The sequence below is a fragment of the Myotis brandtii genome, unplaced genomic scaffold, assembly GCF_000412655.1.
Source record: "Myotis brandtii unplaced genomic scaffold, ASM41265v1 scaffold540, whole genome shotgun sequence".
NCBI lineage: Eukaryota > Metazoa > Chordata > Mammalia > Chiroptera > Vespertilionidae > Myotis > Myotis brandtii.
The window spans coordinates 1469221-1490412 of NW_005369990.1; the positions used below are offsets into that span (position 1 = coordinate 1469221).

General features: G+C 35.9%; 1 protein-coding gene across 4 annotated transcripts in view; it reads left to right on the plus strand.

The window, feature by feature from the left end:
- The window catches only part of DOCK7 (dedicator of cytokinesis 7), a 164254-nt gene that overhangs the window by 15834 nt on the left and 127228 nt on the right, over positions 1-21192 (plus strand). For 2 of the 4 annotated variants that reach the window (XM_014549256.1, XM_014549257.1), the window contains exons 5-13: positions 373-502; positions 601-813; positions 1162-1247; positions 3966-4032; positions 4932-5081; positions 7699-7779; positions 10316-10481; positions 13993-14135; positions 20599-20692. In XM_014549256.1, the coding sequence (XP_014404742.1) occupies positions 373-502; positions 601-813; positions 1162-1247; positions 3966-4032; positions 4932-5081; positions 7699-7779; positions 10316-10481; positions 13993-14135; positions 20599-20692 (1130 nt within the window). Of the gene's footprint in view, positions 1-372; positions 503-600; positions 814-1161; positions 1248-3965; positions 4033-4931; positions 5082-7698; positions 7780-10315; positions 10482-13992; positions 14136-15241; positions 15399-20598; positions 20693-21192 lie in introns of those variants that run through there. The other 2 variants (XM_014549258.1, XM_014549259.1) reach the window with 2 other exon arrangements.

The following is a 21192-nucleotide window of genomic DNA, read 5'->3' on the forward strand; positions in this document are numbered from 1 at the left end:
GATCACCCACAACTTCCCTCCCCTGCCGGCCATCTTGTGGTGGCCATCTTTGACCACATGGGGGTGGCCATCTTGTATGTTGGAGTGATGGTCAATTTGCATATTACTCTTTACTAGATAGGAGGATTGTCATGAAAAGGAGAGTATGATTTACTTCTGGAAACTCATAACCTGCTCTGTAGTTGGATTAAAAGAACTTTGAATGGAAGTTTTCTTAAACCTCTGGTTAATTGTTTAGCACACTCAAAACTGCTAGTGTATATCTTTATTATGTAAATAAATATTCAGAGAATATTTGGCTTATTATTTAATGATTAAAAAGTGGAAAATTTTTAAAAATTGATTTTTTCATAACTGTTTTATTTTGAATAGATATCATAAACTGGGAACAGGATTTAATCCCAATACATTAGATAAACAGAAAGAAAGGCAAAAAGGTTTGCCAAAACAGGTGTTTGAATCTGATGAAGCTCCAGATGGCAGCAACTACCAAGATGAGCAAGTAATACTTTTATTTTGAAATTACTATAAAATGATATTTTAAAATAGTTTGTTTTATTCATTAATTCATATATTTATTTTTAATATTTTGCATGACAGGATGATCTTAAAAGACGTTCAATGTCAATAGATGATACTCCAAGGGGTAGCTGGGCCTGCAGTATTTTTGACTTGAAAAATTCACTTCCTGATGCTCTGCTTCCCAATTTACTTGATCGAACTCCAAATGAAGAAATAGACCGTCAGAATGATGACCAAAGGAAATCAAACCGTCACAAGGAACTCTTTGCTTTGCACCCATCACCAGATGAGGTATAGTTATTTGGGAATAAAGAAACAAGTAATTATGTAATAAACATTTTGGGAGTATGAATTACATATAGTATAGTATAATAATGTAGGGAATAAATCACAACTGAGCCATAGCTATAATTTTTATAAATGAAACATACTTTTTATTCTAGTGAATTTATTCTTAATGAGTAATTTCTGTGAATTTAGCTCACTTACGATCCAGTTCTAGAATAAATAGGTCATTCTATTTTGTGTTCAATTGTGAAGACTAAAAGTACTAAATTAATAAAATAAGTTTTTAAAGAAATTGTGAAGGGTTGAAATATGATAAGCAGGTTCATTTTGGTGTTGCTTGTCAATTTGTAGGAAGAACCAATAGAACGACTTAGTATTCCTGATGTTCCCAAAGAACATTTTGGTCAAAGACTTCTTGTAAAATGTTTATCACTCAAGTGAGTATTCATTTTGTTTACTGCATACTTTTGTTTACTGCATTCTTCTGAGAAGTATTTTCTTGGTGTGAGGAATATAAAGAAAACGTATCTTTTTCATTAAAGAATTGATTGTACCTTTGTCACATGGTAGGCTTTGGTTTTTTGAAGTACATATTTTTTTCCTTCTTTAAAAAAGTTAAATATATATTCACATTTATATTCTGCTTCATAAAATGCTTTCTCTTATTTTGTTTCATGCTGTCTTCAGAGTAATTCTGTAAGGTAGATACTATTTTCTTCATTTTACAAATGAGGAAACCAGGGTTCAAAAGCATTAGCAGAGGTTAACTAGCATACTCATTATGCAACCTATGCTCTTTTTATTCTATCATGTTAATATTATCAGTTAGTTATTAGTTCTGACTTATGAAAAAAGAAGTTTCAATTCATAGAGCTTTTTGAAAGAAGTGACACATAAGGACGGGCCACTTCTGTGTTTAGATAACATAGGCAGTTTTCTTCCTTTGAAAGCTAAGGCTTTATGTGTTTAATTAAACATGAAAGGATGCATATTGAAAATCCAATATGATACCATTTACCCACTGGAATGGGTAAGAAAAGACAGACAATTCAAAAAGACTAGCATTGTCAAGTGTTACAAAGGATGCCTAGTAGAGGCTGACCCATGTACCCAGTATCACCAAGACCCTTATTCTTTTGGCATCTGGTTGGGGTCTGCTAAGAGGGGCATCAGTAGGAAGTCAGAGGGTGGAAGAGAGTGAGATCAGGTTGGGGTACTTGTTTTTCTTAACTCATTCCCTGCTAGATCACATCGATTAGTTGTCACCCTGTCCCCAGGGCCACAGTTTTTTGTGAAGGGTCCTCCATAGAGCTGTTTTTTCTAAGTTTGGTTACCACTTGCACATTTTCCTTTAGGTCAGGGGATGGTAATGAGCTGCTGATGTTGCTATTCCAGGGAATAGCACTCTCTGTAATTGTTTCCCCTAAGTTATGTCCAATTCTTTGTAAATGGCTTTTTATTAAACTCTTAATCCAATAAAAATATGTTGTTTTTCTCCTCTAAGAACTTTGACTGATAGTCATATGATAAAAAAATGAGCATTATTGACATTTTTGTCTGGGGCTCTCCTATATAATATAAAATGGCTAGCCACCTCCCTGGCCGCTGCTCAATAAATGTCAGTAATAATAATAACCAAGAATATCTCCAGACATTGCCAGATTTCTCCTTGGACACAAATTAGTCCTTGGTTGATAACCACTGCTCTACCATTTTATTAACTTTCTATTTTATTTCATTAGCAAATATTGATTTAGTGCTTACTAAATGTAAGTCATTGTTTGTGGAAGTCAATTAGACATCTCAACTTACACATATTGTTATAAAATAAGTAATGAAAATTAGTATGCTAGCATTTAAAATGATAGTGAGATTAATATTTGTGATGGGAATCTATACTAATAAAAGGCCAAATATGCTAATTAGACCGGACGTCCTTCCGGAAAGCCACAGTGGCGGGGCTGAGGAAGAGGCATTTAGGGGCGATCAGGCCGGCAGGGGAGAGCAGTTAGGCATATTGTTATAAAATAAGTAATGAAAATTAGTATGCTAGCATTTAAAATGATAGTGAGATTAATATTTGTGATGGGAATCTATACTAATAAAAGGCCAAATATGCTAATTAGACCGGACGTCCTTCCGGAAAGCCACAGTGGCGGGGCTGAGGAAGAGGCATTTAGGGGCGATCAGGCCGGCAGGGGAGAGCAGTTAGGGTCGATCAGGCCAGCAGGGGAGAGCAGTTAGGGGGATCAGGCAGGCAGGGGAGCAATTAGGGGCATCAGGCAAGCAGGCAGAGTGGTTATGGGCGATCAGGCAGGCAGCGTGGTTAGGGGAGATCAGGCAGGTGAGCCGTTAGGAGCCAGTATCCTGGATTGCGAGAGGGATATCCGACTGCTGGTTTAGGCCCTATCCCACAGGAATTGGGCTTAAACTGGCAATCAGACATCCCCCGAGGGGTCCCGGATTGGAGAGGGTGCAGGCCAAGCTGAGGGGACCCCCCCCCCCCCCCCCTAACCCATGCACAAAATTTGTGCACTGGGCCTCTAGTATATCTCTAAAATATTAAGTTTGAAAACAGACTGTAAAATATGTATACAGTGACATTCTGTATTTAAAAAAGTAATCCATTTAATAAGTGCATTTATACATAGAGAAAAGTCTGGATGGATAGGCACTAAACTGTTAATTACGGTTCTCTCTATGTTGTGAAATTTTGGATGCTCCCATTTTCTTCCAAATATTTTTATGTATCCTAATTTTTTTTACATTGAATATGTGATTTACAAACTGAAAAAGAAAACATTAGGTCTTTTAAAGTTTATTTAAAATCTTACATATCTACATACACAAATAACCAAATTATAGTTAAGTAAGTACTTAGTGTCAGAAAGTGGACTTAAAATGCCATGAGCTTTTAGGCAGAGATTACTTATAGCTGGAAAAATTAAGGAAGATTACCTAGAGGAGGTAATTGTTGATATAAATTGAAAGATATGCCTGGAAAAGTGTTTCAGGAAGAAGGGGGGTAGCATAGATGGTGTAGCACAGATGTAGAAAAGTATAAGATATTGAGATTATTTTTGGAATGAGAATTTCTCTCCAATTATGTATTTTATATTTATTTTTAAACTACTTCATTGTTTTTCTTCCTAAAGGTTTGAGATTGAAATTGAACCCATTTTTGCAAGTTTGGCTTTATATGATGTAAAGGAAAAGAAAAAGGTAAGGTTATATGATTTAAACATAATAGATTTCAGAAACCTGATTTTAAGTTGTTTTATAAGGTAATAAGTAACAATTTTTTGAGAATTATTAAAGATGGATATTTTACAAAGAAAAATGGAAATTTAAGACTTGTTAAATATATTCTTACTATGAAATAATTTAGTTGATACCTAGATTTTATTTCATTGAAAGAGTTCAAAAGCCAGTAGCAGAAGCAACTTTTAATTTAAAAACAAGAAAAGATACTACAAGAAAAGCATTTTAGGTAATCTATTAAAGGTAACAATGATGATAACAGTGAGTTTTTGTTGACATAATTTTTAAGTTCTTACTACAACAGATCATTTATGTATATTTTAAATATTCTGTCTTAAATACTGCTGTTAGTTTTACCATCATCATTTACAGAAGGCTGTCTTATCACAGCATTTCTTGCTTGTATATTCTAAGCCTGAAGTGTAGTAGAAACTTGACGTGCCTTCAGTGACTTCTGCTGTCAAAATATTACGGTTTTCTGCAGTGGAACTTTGCTTGAGCAACTTGTATTTGCTAAATCAAAACTGCTGAGATATTGTTCATATAATTTTTAAAGACAATTTGGGATAATTCATTTCAATAATAATTTCTTTGTATATTGTATTAGAGGTTACATTTCTAATCAGAAGAGTTTGGGATATGCTTCTTTAGACTATGTTTATTGTATTATATTTTGCAAATAGTTTGTACATTTCTTTGGATTTAGACATGTAAAGAATGGTCAGTGACATATATGATAAACTGTATGTTATAGTATATTATTTTAATATCTGTAATAGTTTAAGATTGGAGATGTATGATTTTTGTGAGTTTTTATAAAATGTATAGATTTAAAAATTTGACATGATTATATTTTTTAGATTTCAGAAAACTTTTATTTTGACCTTAATTCTGAGCAGATGAAAGGATTGCTACGTCCACATGTACCACCTGCTGCCATTACCACCCTGGCAAGATCAGCTATTTTTTCTATCACTTATCCTTCCCAAGATGTTTTTCTTGTAATAAAGGTGAGAATAATCTATATATATAATCCTAAGCGACCGAACGACCGAACGACCAGTCGCTATGACGCGCACAAACCACGAGGGAGCAGATGCTCAACGCAGGAGCTGCTCCCTGGTGGTCAATGTGCTCCCACAGCCAACTTCCCACGGCTGACCAACCTCTCGCGGTCCCTTCCCCCGGCCAGTCGGGCCCAATTGGCCTCGATTGCTGGCCAGGCCGAGGGATCCCACCTGTGCAGGGTCTCTGGTGTTAAATATATTTGTTTATTTGTGTAGTGTCTGTATACTCATCTCTCTATCAGTGGTGCAGCTTTTTATGGGCACAGATTTTGCCTTTACTTATTTTTTCATCTTAATGTTCTTTAACATACACTATAGGTGCTACTTAGTTTTTTCTTGAGTTAGGGACTATATTAGTCAGAGTTTTCCATAGAAACAAACCTGTAGGACACACACACATAAACACACACACACAAAGGAAGGATTTGGCTGAGGGCTAGCAAGTCTGAAATCTGTATGGCAGGCAGGCAGGCTGGAAATTCAGGAAAGAGTTGTTGTCTTGAGTTTGAATCCCACAGAGCAACATACTAGAAACTCAGGCAAGTAGTCTTGAGAATACCTTTTTTTGAGAAACCTCATTTTTTGCTCTGTGACCTTTAACTAATTGGATGAGGCTCACCCACATCATGGAGGGTAATCTACTCTACTCAGTCTACTGATTTAAATGTTAATCATCTCTAAAAAATACCTATACAGCAACATTTAGTCTGATATTTGGTCAAACAACTGCTTTCAATTCTATTGGGTATATACCCAGAAATAGATTTCCTGAATTGCATGGTAGTTCTATTTTTAATATTTGAGGAATCTTTGTACTGCTTTCCATAGTGGATGCACCATTTTACAGTTCACTAGTAGCGGCCAAGGGTGCCAGTTTTTCCATATCCTTGCCAGTATTTGTTGTATATTTATTTATTTTTGAGAGTAGCCATTCTGATGGGTGTAAGATGATCTTATTGTGGTTTTGATTTGCATTTCCCTAATGATTAGTGATTTAAACATCCTTTCATATGCTTGTTAGCCATATGTATAGCTTCCTTGGAGAAATGTCTACTCAAGTTGTTTGCACATTTAATAATCAGATTATTATTGTTTTGTTAAGTTATGGTATTTTAAAAAATCTGTTCTGGGCATTAACTCCTTATGATATATATGTATGATTTCTCTCATTTCTTGTCTTTTTACACTGTTGGTTGTGTCCTGTGAAGCACAAAAGTTTTAAATTTTGATGTAGTCCAGTTTATCTACTTTTACTTTAATTGAATGTGCTTTTTTTTTGTCTCAAATCCAAGAAAACATAGTCATGTTCTTTATTTTTTCTTCTAAGAGTTTTATAGTGTTAGGTCTATGTTTAGGTCTTTGATCCATTTCAAATTAATTTTTGTATAACATAAGGTAAAGGTATAATTTTATTTTTTGCAATTGGACATTCAGGTGTTTTGTTTTTTTAACACCATTTGTTGAAAAGACTCTCCTTTTCTCATTGAATGGTCTTGGTACCCTTGTTGAAAATTATTTAACTATATATACAAGGGTTTTATTTCTGGGCTCTATTCTACTACATTGATCTATAGGTATATCTTTATGCCAGTACCACACTGTTTTGATTACTGTAACTTTATATTAAGTTTTGAAATCAAGAAGTTTGAGGCTTCCAGCTTCCAACTTTGTTCCTTTTTTTAAAGCTTGTTTTGACTATTGGAAAAACAAACAAACATAAAAACACCCCATTATTGTGATTTTGATTAAATCTACAGATTGTTTTAGGTAGTATTGACATCTTAATTACATTAAGTTTTCCAGTTCATGAGTACAAGATGTTTTGCCATTTATTTGTGTTTCCTTTATTTATTTATTTTTACCACTGTTTTATAGTTTTCAAAATACAAATCTTTCAGTTCTTGATTAGTTCCTCAGTATTTTATTCTTTTTGATATTATTGGAAATGGAATTATTTTCTTAATTTCCTTTTCAAATTGCTCATTTTTAGTGTATAGACATACAACTTATTTTTGCATGGTTTGTATCTGACACTTTGCTGAATTCCTTTATGTTCTAAAGAGTGTGTGTGGGTGTGTGTGTGTGCGCGCGCGCGTGAGTGAAATACTAGGGTTTTCTGTATAAAAGATCATGTCTTCAAAGAGATAATTTTACTTTTTCCTTTTTAATTTGAATGTGTTTTATTTCTTTTTCTTGCCTAATTGCTCTGACTCAGTCTTCCAGTTACTATGTTGAATAGAATTGGCAAAAGTGAGCATCCCTATCTTGTTGCTGATCTTAGAGGGAAAGTTTTAAGTCTTTTAACACCTAGTATGATGCTATCTTGCGGGCTTTGCATATAAGGGCTTGATTATGTTGAGGTAGCTTTCTTAAATTCCTAGTTTGTTGAATGTTTCTTTCATGAAAGTATATTGAATTTTGTTCAGTGCTTTTTCTGTATTAATTGAGATGATCATGTGATTTTATTATATTGATTAATTTTTATATGTTAAATCATCCTTGCATTCCATACTGATAGCTTTTTTTTAAAAGTTTAATCTTTAATTTCTGCCTTTGACAGTTAGAAAAAGTCCTTCAGCAAGGAGACATTGGAGAGTGTGCAGAACCATATATGATTTTCAAAGAAGCAGATGCCACCAAGGTATAGAATGTCATGCCTCTCATCTCCCCCACTTTTGTATTTATTGCCATTCACTCCCATTTCCCCCAAATCCCCAAACCCAACCCTAAATTACCTCTAATCTCCCAAATTATTATCTGGGAAACTACTATAGAAAGCATACTAATAAATTTTTTTTTAAATATATTTTATTGATTTTTTACAGAGAGGAAGGGAGAGAGATAGAGAGTTAGAAACATCGATGAGAGAGAAACATCGATCAGCTGCCTCCTGCACATCTCCTACTAGGGATGTGCCCGCAACCCAGGTACATGCCCTTGACCGGAATCGAACCTGGGACCCTTCAGTCCGCAGGCCGACGCTCTATCCACTGAGCCAAACCGGTTTCGGCCATACTAATAAATTTAATTCATTTTTTCCTATTATCCTACTCAGTTTCTTTCTTTATTTGCTTTGTCACCTCGCTTGTGTCACATACTGTGCTATTCTTTAAAATATCCCTCACCAAACATTAATTGATTATTTAAATTATTTTTTTTGTAGAAAGCCAATTCAGTTTAATTCCTAAATCATTTTTCTTATATATACAGAATAGTGATATTGATTGAACGTTTCCTAGCAAAACAGAAATATTCTAGGCCAGGGGTGGGCAAACTTTTTGACTCGAGGGCCACAATGGGTTCTTAAACTGGACCAGAGGGCCGGAACAAAAGCATGGATGGAGTGTTTGTGTGAACTAATATAAATTCAAAGTAAACATCATTACATAAAAGGGTACGGTCTTTTTTTTTTTAGTTTTATTCATTTCAAAGGGGCCGGATCCGGCCCGCGGGCCATAGTTTGCCCACGGCTGTTCTAGGCCTCTGTCTAGCTACAGATAATTAAGAATGTGTTAAAAATAGAAAATATAACCTCTGTTTTGTCATGAAATAACAAATTTCTAGAATTTAGATAAACTTCTAAAGCAAAAAATAATTGGTCAACAATAGGTACCAAATTCCAGATACCCTGAGTTAGCTATAGGAATAACAGGTGATCTTGGGTCTTTGAACACTTCATTTAATACTGGAATATATCCCAAGAAACCAGAAACACCAATCAGAAAGGATATATGCACCCCTATGTTCATAGCAGCACAATTCACCATAGCTAAGATCTGGAAACAGCCTAAGTGCCCATCAGTAGATGAATGGATTAGAAAACGGTGGTACATCTACACGATGGAATACTATGCTGCTGTAAAAAAGAAGGAACTCTTACGATTTGCAACGGCATGGATGGAACTGGAGAGCATTATGCTAAGTGAAATAAGCCAGTCAATGAAGGAAAAATACCACATGATCTCACTCATTCATGGATAATAAAGACCATTATAAACTTTTGAACAATTAAAAAAAAAAATACTAGAAACACCCAGGAGAGGTATGTTTGAGAAATACTTGACAGACTACAAAATGTTTTACTTTCTATTTTTCTGAGATTCAGAACAAGAGCTGAGCCTTTTCTGCTATTATAAGTAGATCTGAACACATGATAATCTTCTCTGATCCCTGGCTGTCTGGTTGAAAGCAGCGTTAAAGTATTCAGGCTTTCCCAGGTTGTCATTTTACAAATTAAATTTGCTCTGTTATATGGAGTTCATAGGTATTATAGCAGTTTATTCCACATTTCTTCTTACATATTTACATAAGCTGATAGAATTAAGTATACTTTATAGCTAGGCTTTTAAAGCAAGAACCTATTTTTAAGGTATACTAGGTATAGCAATAAAAGTGATGCCATTTAGCTATCTGTCCATCTTTTCCCAGCTCTGAGTCTTCAGGTAGGGAACTGTCATTAGAGTAAACCACACCAATAGACATACTGTATAGAAAGAATATGTGAGGAATTTGGTGTGGGTTTTCACTCTTGGACCATTGGTTGGATATTGCAGGTCGCCTTAGTGTTTGTTCAGGAATAGCCTAAAAGTTGAGCCAGCCTCAGGATGTCTTCCAGGTAGGCATGTATTGTTTGTACCATTAGTCTTTTTCCAGGATTTAGTACTCTTATAATACTTTTTTTTTTTTTGCTTCATTTATTACTACTCTTGGCTTATTATTAGCATATTTGTGCCCTACACTCCCACTTCATGGTTGCTCTAAGTTAGGGACTATTTTAAATTGGCTCAAGTGCTTCCATATTTTTTAGAATATTTAAATTTAATGAGTTATGACCTAGAATATTTTATAGTTTGCAGTTGGAAACATGGTTATGTTTCCTTTCATAAAATAGTACTTAAAATACATAAACATATTTGACACTTGCTCTTTTTTCTCCAGAGATAAGATAATTTTAAACAAAAATGTTGAAGACTTATTCTGTACATACATTTTATAGAACAGGTTAAGGTTGTTCAGTGGTTAAGATAGTACACTGTTAATTGATCTCTGAAAGGTACAGATTGTTTTTCCATCTTTGTTGAAAATTGAGAATTTTTAAACTGTGTCTTTATTATGAAATAGCCTTTAATTCATTTCTTTGAGCATAATCATATAATGTATAAAGTTTTGTTTTGCAGAATAAGGAAAAATTGGAGAAGCTGAAAAGTCAAGCTGATCAGTTTTGCCAAAGACTTGGAAAATATCGCATGCCTTTTGCTTGGACTGCGATCCATTTAATGAATATTGTTAGCAGTGCTGGGAGTTTGGAAAGAGATTCTACAGAGGTAGAAATTAGTACTGGAGGTAAGAGTGTTTTATATAAAATGTTTCTAAATATATAATTTTTTTCTTTTTTCTTAGATAAACTTGTTTTATGTGTAGACTTTGCAATGTGATGAGGCATACAATGGTTTCTTTTTTTGCCTTTTGTTAAACCCTTAACAGCTTTTTTGAGATGTAATTTGCATACCATACATTTCACCTATTTTAAGTGTATAATTCAGTGTTTTTTTAATGTAGTCCCAAGGTTCTGCAATCATCATTACAATCTAATTGTGGAATGCTTTCATAGTCATTAGCAGTCATTTCCCATTCTCCCCAAATCCCCAAACCCAAAACTAAACAACCTCAAATCTACTTACCAGTAAGTCATATGGATTTTCTTGTTCCAGACATTCCATATCAATAGAATTATGTAATATCTAGTCTTTTGTGTCTAGCTTCCTTTGCTTAGTATAATGTTTTAAAGTTAATCTGTGCTATAGCATGTGTCAGTATTTCATTTTTTATTGCTGAATAATGGTCCATTGTACTAGTCTGTTAAGTATGAAATAACATTATGTCTAAATAAACAACGTACATAACTTAATTAAAAATACTTTCCTGCTAAAATATGCTAACCATCGTCTGAGCCTTCAATGAGTTGTAATCTTTTTGCTGGTGGAGAGTCTTGCCTCAGGGTTAATGTCTGCTGACTGATTAGTGGTGGCGGCTGAAGGTTGGGGTATCTGTGGCAATTTCTGAAAATACAACAGCAATGACATTTGCTGCATTAATTGACTCTTTTGCCAATGATTTCTCTATAGCATGTGATGCTGTTTGATGGCATTTTACCTACAGAACTTCTTTCATAATTGGAGTCAGTTCTTTTAAACCCTGCTGCTGCTTTATCACCTAAGTTTATATAATTTCTATATCCTTTGTTGTCATTTCAACAATCATCACAGCATCTTCATCAGGAGTCAGTTCTATCTCAAGAAACCACTCTCTCTGATCAACCATAAGAAGCAATTCCTCATCTGTTAACGTTTTATCATGAAATGTAGCAATTCGGTCACTTCTTCAGGCTCCACTAAGTCTAGTTCTCTTGCTATTTCCACCACATCTGCAGTTACTTCCTCCACTGAAATCTTCAACCACTCAAAGTCATCAGTGAGGGTTGGAATCAACTTCTTCCAAATTCCTGTTAACGTTGGTATTTTGACTGCTTCTCATGAATCTGTATTGTTCTTAATGACATCGAGAATGGTGAATCATTTCCAGAAAGTTTCAATTTACTTGCCCAGATCCATCAGATGAATCACTGTGGCAGATATATCCTTATGAAATGTATTTTTTAAATAAAAAGACTTAAAAGTTGAAATTACTCCTTGATCCATGGGCTGCAGAATGGATGTTGTGTTAGCAGGCATGAAAACATTAATGTACATCTCCATTAGAGCTCTTGGGTGACCAGGTGCATTGCCAATGAGTAGTATTATTTTGAAAGGAATATTTTTTTCTGAGCAATAGGTCTTAACAGTGGGCTTAAAATGTTCAGTGAATCATGTAGGCAGATGTGCTATCATCCAGGCTTTGCTGTTCCTTTTATAGAGCACAGGCAGAGTAGTTTAGCATAATTCTTAAGGACCCTAGGATTTTTAGAATGGCAAATAAGCACTGGCTTCTATGTAAAGTCACTAGCTGCCTTAGCCCCTAACAAGAGAGTCAGGTGTTGAAGCTTTGAACCCAGGCGTTAACTTCTCCTCTCTAGCTATAAAGTCCTAGATAGCATCTGCTAACCTAAGGCTGTTTTGTCTCTATTTGGAATCTGTTTAGTGTAGCCACCTTCATTAATTATCTTAGCTAGATCTTCTGGATAACGCTGCAGCTTCTATATCAGCACTTGCTGCTTCACCTTGCACTTTCATGTTATGAAAGATGGCTTCTTTCCTTAAGCCTATGAACCAGTCTCAGCTAGCTTCAACCTTTTCATCGGCATCTTCCTCACTTCTCTCAGCCTTCATAGAATTGAAGAGAGTTAGGATCTTGCTTTGGATTTGGCTTTGGCTGAAGGGAATGTTGTGGGTGGTTTGATCTTCTATCCAGACCACTAAAATATTCTCCATATCAACAATAAGACTGTTTCGCTTTCTTATTTTTTGTGTGTTCACTGGAGCAGCACTTTTAATTTCTTTCACGAACTTTTCTTTGCCTTTACAAATTGGCCAACTCTTTGGTGCAAGAGGCCTAGCTTTCAGCATATCTTGGCTTTCAACATTCTCTCATTAAGCTTAATCAGTTGTAGCTTTTGATTAAAAATGAGAAACATAGGACTTTCTTTCACTTGAATACTTGGAGGCCATTGTAGGGTTATTATTTGGCCAATTTCAGTATTGTTGTGTCTCAGGGAATTGGGGTCTCTAGGAGAGGGAGAGAGATAGGAGAACAACCCATCAGTGGAACAATCAGAACACACATTTATTAAGTTTGCTCTCTTAAGTTTGTGATGCCCCAAAACAATTACAATAATAACATCAGAGATCACTGATCACAGATTACCATAACAAATATAATAACAGTGAAAAAGTTTGAAATAGCTCTAGCTGGTTTGGCTCAGTTGATAGAGCATTGGCTTGCGGACCAAAGGGTCCTGGGTTCGATTCCAATCAAGTGCATGTACCTTGGTGGCAGGCTTCTCCTCAGCCTGGGCCCTGGTCAGGGCATGTGCAGGAGGCAACCAATTGATGTTTCTCTCACATCGATATTTCTCTCTGTCTTTCACTCTCTCTTCCACTGTCTCTAAAAAATCAATGGAAAAATATCCTTGGGTGAGGATTAAAAAAAAAATAGTTTGAAATATTGTGAGAATTACCAAAATGTGAACAGAGACAAATTGAGCAAATACTATTGAAAAAATGGCACCAATAGAGTTGCTCAATGCAGGGTTGCCACAAATTTTTAATATGTGAAAAATGTAATATCTGTAGAGTGCAATAAAGCAAAGAGCAATAAAACAAGATATACCTATATAAAATCTGTCTTGGAGAATGTCTTATGTGTGCTTGAGAAGAATGTGCATTTGCCTTTTGTTTAGTGGAGTATATTGTAGATGTCTGGTAGGTCTAGTTTGTTTATAGTTTTGTTTTAAGTCTTCAACATAATTATTTTATTGGGTTTGAATAGTAGGGTTATCTTGCAAAAATTTGAATGAAAGTTTCAAATTCAAGTGCTATAAGACTGAGGGACCATATATAGTGACTAAAATTTATAGTTCCTCTATATCTGTTCTTCTTAGCTCATCTTTGGTCATATGCATAATCTTTGTATGGTAATTACCTTTTTTTTTACATTGGAGAATTTTAAAGAGAATCAGAAGATTTAGGTGTAATATTTCCTTACTGATCTCCCCAGAAGTGAAATTCTTCTACTATAGTCAATGTGCTAAGTGGTTATTTTCAACCTCAGTGGATTTCCACCCTGTTTGGAAAGCTGCTTTAAAACAAATTTTTTAAACATTATAAAAATGAATATTTTACTTTTTTTTCCTTCGTAGAACGAAAAGGGTCTTGGTCAGAGAGGAGGAATTCTAGTATTGTTGGCAGACGATCACTTGAAAGGACAACAAGTGGAGATGATGCTTGTAACCTGACCAGCTTTCGACCTGCTACACTCACAGTGACAAATTTTTTTAAGCAGGTATTGTTCTGTCATGTAGGAATTCTAGGGAGTTATTTGTCTGTAAATTTCTTTTGGTTTCAGAAAAATCGTGAATGTATATGCACATATAATAATTGATTATAATTTCAAGAAATTTAAAAAAATTAAGAATAAAAATAAAATATATAATAATAAAAATAAGTTAAATATATCTGTTTTATCATTTTATTTAAATAGTGACATTGTCTAATAATGCATCAGAATCAATCCTCCACATCTATATTCTACTGCTTCAGTGAGCTTTATTCCCCCTAGTTTTTTTGTGAGTGTATGCATACTGGATTTTGAAGTAAAATTAATTTTATAATGTGAACCAAGATCAGAAAAATTTGAAAGCCTTTGTCTTGAGTCAGCAGATGACCAGAACCATATAAGAATGGAAGAAAATTTGTATTAGTGTGACAAACTGGAGAAGAACCATTCACGTGTTTTGGAGCAGATTAAAGGAAAATGCAAAATACTCTCTCAAAATTCCTCCTTTTAAGATGTTATTCTAAATATAGGGAGGAAATCCTGGCCTTCTGATACCTTGTAACTTGAGAGAGCTAGATTTTAGGGCAGGATGTGCCATGAGTTGACAGATAACAATGTACTTGAAGTGCCTTTCACAATTATCTATCAATAGCATTCATAGGCAACTGCTCTGAGACACTCAGATGGAAAATAAAGCAGGTAAGGAGTGTCTGAAGTGGTAAGGGTCTTTTTATTATGAACTAGAGGCCCTTGCACGGACCCGGTGGAGTCCCTTGGCCTGGCCTCTGGGGATTGGGTTGAAACTGGCTCTCCGACATCCCCTGAGGGGTCCCAGGTTGTGAGAGGGCTGTTCTCGGGTGATGCACCCCAGAATCAGGCTCCCTCCTCTCTGGTTCTGAGTGCATCACCTGAGAACCACAGCTGCCAAGTCACCGCAGCTCAGCAGCTCCTGGATTGAGCGTCTCCCCCCGGTGGTCAGTGCGCATCACAGCTACCGGTTGGAGCGTCTGCCCTCTGGTGGTCATTGCATGTCATAGTTACCCGTCGGACAGTCGTATGGTCGCTCAGGCTTTTATATATATAAAACATTATAAAAATGAATATTTTACTTTTTTTTCCTTCGTAGAACGAAAAGGGTCTTGGTCAGAGAGGAGGAATTCTAGTATTGTTGGCAGACGATCACTTGAAAGGACAACAAGTGGAGATGATGCTTGTAACCTGACCAGCTTTCGACCTGCTACACTCACAGTGACAAATTTTTTTAAGCAGGTATTGTTCTGTCATGTAGGAATTCTAGGGAGTTATTTGTCTGTAAATTTCTTTTGGTTTCAGAAAAATCGTGAATGTATATGCACATATAATAATTGATTATAATTTCAAGAAATTTAAAAAAATTAAGAATAAAAATAAAATATATAATAATAAAAATAAGTTAAATATATCTGTTTTATCATTTTATTTAAATAGTGACATTGTCTAATAATGCATCAGAATCAATCCTCCACATCTATATTCTACTGCTTCAGTGAGCTTTATTCCCCCTAGTTTTTTTGTGAGTGTATGCATACTGGATTTTGAAGTAAAATTAATTTTATAATGTGAACCAAGATCAGAAAAATTTGAAAGCCTTTGTCTTGAGTCAGCAGATGACCAGAACCATATAAGAATGGAAGAAAATTTGTATTAGTGTGACAAACTGGAGAAGAACCATTCACGTGTTTTGGAGCAGATTAAAGGAAAATGCAAAACACTCTCTCAAAATTCCTCCTTTTAAGATGTTATTCTAAATATAGGGAGGAAATCCTGGCCTTCTGATACCTTGTAACTTGAGAGAGCTAGATTTTAGGGCAGGATGTGCCATGAGTTGACAGATAACAATGTACTTGAAGTGCCTTTCACAATTATCTATCAATAGCATTCATAGGCAACTGCTCTGAGACACTCAGATGGAAAATAAAGCAGGTAAGGAGTGTCTGAAGTGGTAAGGGTCTTTTTATTATGAACTAGAGGCCCTTGCACGGACCCGGTGGAGTCCCTTGGCCTGGCCTCTGGGGATTGGGTTGAAACTGGCTCTCCGACATCCCCTGAGGGGTCCCAGGTTGTGAGAGGGCTGTTCTCGGGTGATGCACCCCAGAATCAGGCTCCCTCCTCTCTGGTTCTGAGTGCATCACCTGAGAACCACAGCTGCCAAGTCACCGCAGCTCAGCAGCTCCTGGATTGAGCGTCTCCCCCCGGTGGTCAGTGCGCATCACAGCTACCGGTTGGAGCGTCTGCCCTCTGGTGGTCATTGCATGTCATAGTTACCCGTCGGACAGTCGTATGGTCGCTCAGGCTTTTATATATATAGATAGATTGTAATACAAGAAAGAGTTTAGAAAAGGCCTCAGTGTTACTTCGATGAGGTAATAGCCAAGTACAGCTATGGAAACAGAGCAGTAGATTTACCTGATACAATGACACAACCTTGCAACTATGACATTTTTCTCTTTTTGTGCTTCAGCTGCTACATCACTTCTGCTGTTTTCACAGCTCTTCTTTGCATTTCTTAAGCTGCTTTATCATTGAACTGGTATTGTAAACTCAAATCAACCAGTTATCCATCCACCTACCCACCTATTTATTCAAAGGTACTTTATTGAGCATTCACCATGTACTGAGCATCATTCTACCCACCTACGTATTTATCTAACAAATACTTTTTGAGTGTTCACCATGTACTGGAGACCAGTAACCCGAAACTAGCACAAACTACTTGTGAAACTTAAAAAGCAACGATTGCTGGGGACATAGAGCAATGGGAAGCATTAACACTTGACTTTCAGAGCTCTGTAATTTTTAAAAAAAATATATTTTATTGATTTTCTGCACATCTCCTACTAGGGATGTGCCCGCAACCAAGGCACATGCCCCTGACCGGAATTGAACCTGGGACCTTTCAGTCCGCAGGCCGACGCTCTATCCACTGAGCCAAACCGGTTTTGGCGAGCTCTGTAATTTTTTAAACTATTAGTATGTACAATTTTTATAAGTATTTTTAAATAGCTAGAATATTATATATCAGGCAAATGCAGATTAAGTAAAAAGCAGAGATTATAATTTTAATAAAGTAGAATTAAAGGCACAATTTTCTCCTAAATGAGAAACAAAAGCAGGTTTTTGTTTTGTTTTGTTTTGTTTTTAATTGATGAGGGGTTACTACTTATGATTGGGATATAGTAATCAGTGCTTATGTACAGATTTTAAATGTGACAAGCTAAAGTTATTAGAAATACATGGAGATTTAAAAATAAAATAAAATTCACACATTAGTTTTAAGGGCATTTTTTCTACTTACTAAAATGTGTGTAAGTTGTTGCTTTAGGAGTACACAACAGTAAACCAGCAGTGTGGAGAAGGGGTTGTCAGCTAGGTTCATTCACATGTTTAGAGGTTGACTGGGGTCTGCTGATCTAGACTGACTTTTGGGAAGACAGAAATAACAGACCTCTTTCATATTTCTCAACTTGTACTCTCATCATCTAGCAGGCAGGCTTGATAATGTTCTCATAGCAGTGGCTAAAGTTCAAGAGGGAGGGCAAGCTCAGTTGTGCAAATGTTTTTGAAGTTTCTGCATCATCTTTGCTTATTGGCCAACGCAAGCCTGGGGAGGGAGTTAATGTCCCACCTAACAAAAGGTATGGAAACAGATATGGAGTAAAGAATAGAGGTCAATAGTATAATCAATTTAACAGGTTAAGTCAGCCGTGGGCAAACTACGGCCCGCGGGCCGGATCCGGCCCGTTTGAAATGAATAAAACCAAAAAAAAAAAGACCGTACCCTTTTATGTAATGATGTTTACTTTGAATTTATATTAGTTCACACAAACACTCCATCCATGCTTTTGTTCCGGCCCTCCGGTCCAGTTTAAGAACCCATTGTGGCCCTCGAGTCAAAAAGTTTGCCCACCCCTGGGTTAAGTAGACAGAAATAATTGAATCTAAAAATAATCTTAATGTATCTATATATGTAAAAGCCTAATATGCTAAGTGTTCCACTGTTCGGTCGATCATTCGGTCAACAGCTTGACCAGTCGCTACGACGTGCACTGACCACCAGGGGGCCGACGCTCCAATCGGTAGCTTGCTTCTGGGGTCTGGTGGATCGGGAGTGGGTGAGACTGGCTGGACGTACCCTGGAGCCAGTCTCCCGTGGTCCCTCCCTAGCCTCTAAAATATTTCTTCTAATTAATTTCCTTTCAATGTGCATGAATTTGTGCACCAGGCCTCTAGTTATAAATAAGAACCATTTAAGGATGCATTTAATTCTGTATTCAAAAGGAGAGAATATACTGTGTTAGCAACTGATAGAACATTTGTAATAATTATATGTTAGGTCACTGAAAAAATCTTCATAGAGTCAAATTTGCTAACCATAACTCAATAAAACTAAAAACTATTTATAAAAGTATTAACAAAAACCTCCAGCCTTTTGGAAAGTAAAAATCACTTTTCTAGATAGTGGGATAAAAGATGAGCAATTCTGTATCCTGTTGAGAATATAGCAGTGAGCAGGTGGAATATGTAGCTCAGGGTGAGCTCATAGTAGTAAAGTAACCTTAACCCTATTTAAGATAAAAAGACAACATGAACTATGCTTTAAAACCACTAAGGTATTAAATGCAGGAGGTTTAGATTAATAAACTCTAAAAACTAACTCTTGAATTAAAAAACAAAATTAATCCCTACCTATTTTAATATCATTCGGTCAACTGCTTGACCAGTCGCTATGACGTGCACTGACCACCAGAGGGCCGATGCTCCAATCGGTAGCTTGCTACTGGGGTCTGGTGGATCGGGAGTGGGTGAGACTGGCCGGACGTACCCTGGAGCCAGTCTCCTGTGGTCCCTCCCTAGCCTCTAAAATATTTCTTCTAATTAATTTCCTTTCAATGTGCATGAATTTGTGCACCAGGCCTCTAGTTGTAAATAAGAACCATTTAAGGATGCATTTAATTCTGTATTCAAAAGGAGAGAATATACTGTGTTAGCAACTGATAGAACATTTGTAATAATTAATTATATGTTAGGTCACTGAAAAAATCTTCATAGAGTCAAATTTGCTAACCATAACTCAATAAAACTAAAAACTATTTATAAAAGTACTAGAGGCCCGGTGCACAAAAATTTGTGCACTCAGGGGTGGGAGGGGGGTCCCTCAGCCCGGCCTGTGCCCTCTTGCAGTCTGGGACCCCTCAGGAGATAACGACCTGCTGGCTTAGGCCTGCTCCTGGGTGGCAGAGGGCAGGCCCAATCCCTAGGTGCAGCCCCTGGTCGGGCTCAGAGCAGGGCTGATTGGGGAGTTGGGGCGCCGCCCCCTGTCATGCACAGAGCAGGGCCAATCAGGGGGTTGGGGCGCCGCCACTGTCACACTCAGGGCAGGGCCGATGGGGAGGTTATGGCTCTACCCCGGCTGCCAGCCGCCATCTTGGCTGACAGTTAATTTGCATAAGGATATGCTGATTAGCCAATGGGAAGGGTAGCGGTCGTACGCTAATTACCATGTTTCTCTTTTATTTGTGTAGATTAACAAAAACCTCCAGCCTTTTGGAAAGTAAAAATCACTTTTCTAGATAGTGGGATAAAAGATGAGCAATTCTGTATCCTGTTGAGAATATAGCAGTGAGCAGGTGGAATATGTAGCTCAGGGTGAGCTCATAGTAGTAAAGTAACCTTAACCCTATTTAAGATAAAAAGACAACATGAACTATGCTTTAAAACCACTAAGGTATTAAATGCAGGAGGTTTAGATTAATAAACTCTAAAAACTAACTCTTGAATTAAAAAACAAAATTAATCCCTACCTATTTTAATTGCAAAATATTATATTAAATTAAAAAAATTTTTTAATTAGGTATGGTTTGGTTTGGTTTGTCTCTTTTCCCAGGATGGAGGTCTTTTCATTTTTTTTTCTTTCTGGTTTAATATCAAGATAGTTATACTTTATTTCAAGAGAAGTTTTTGTTACTACTTCTTTCCTCTTGTAAATTTAGTCAATGCTTTATATTTTGCATTTGAGAGACTTGTGATATAAAATTGAAAAGACAATATAAACTCAAGTGTTATAAGTTTTTAAGAATGTCATTATATGTATATCTGTTTTATATCAATACTCTTTTTTTTATCCTTTTCATCTATCTCTAATTTGTATTGATTTTCCATATTTTAGAGTTCCCCGTAATACCTTGTAAACATAATGGGCTATAAATAAATATATAAAATTTAAAAACAGATAGCAGTATCATAACTCAATAAAATTTGAAAGCATAAAAAAGGAAATAAGTCCACATACTGATTTTTAATCACGATTATATAAATTTTACTTTTCACTCTGACTCAAATGAAGGAAAAAGGGCAGGATTATTAACAAGCAATATTTTAAATCTACCATATTAATTTTATCAAATAATTTTTCCTTTGTTTTTAAAATCAGGAAGGAGACCGCTTAAGTGATGAAGATCTGTACAAATTCCTTGCCGATATGAGAAGGCCATCTTCTGTTTTACGGAGACTAAGACCTATTACAGGTATTTAAAATTTTTAACTAGAAATAATTATAACTGTTATCATCACAAGTATATTGTATTGTTTGTAATATGTATTCCTTTTTTACTTACTTGGCCCATATGTCTGTCTGTGCTCAATGCCTGTCAGTACTCTTCATCTCATTCTACCCTCATGTGGTCTGACAGTTTGGATGCAGGAACCTTTGATAATTTTTTTTTTTAATAAATCTTTATTGTTCAGATTATTACAGTTGTTCCTCTTTCCCCCCCCCCCATAGCACCCCTCCACCTGGTTCCCACCACAAAAAATTAAAATTAAGTGAATAAAAAGATATATTACCTTTTAAGGCACTTTGATATATATAACATCTTAACACACACACACACACACACACACACACACACACACACACACATATATATATATATATATCGTGTTGGAATCATTTACTTAATCTATTATTTTTGGATTTGGTAAATGATACACTTTGATGAACTGATTATATTACTGAATAGTTTAC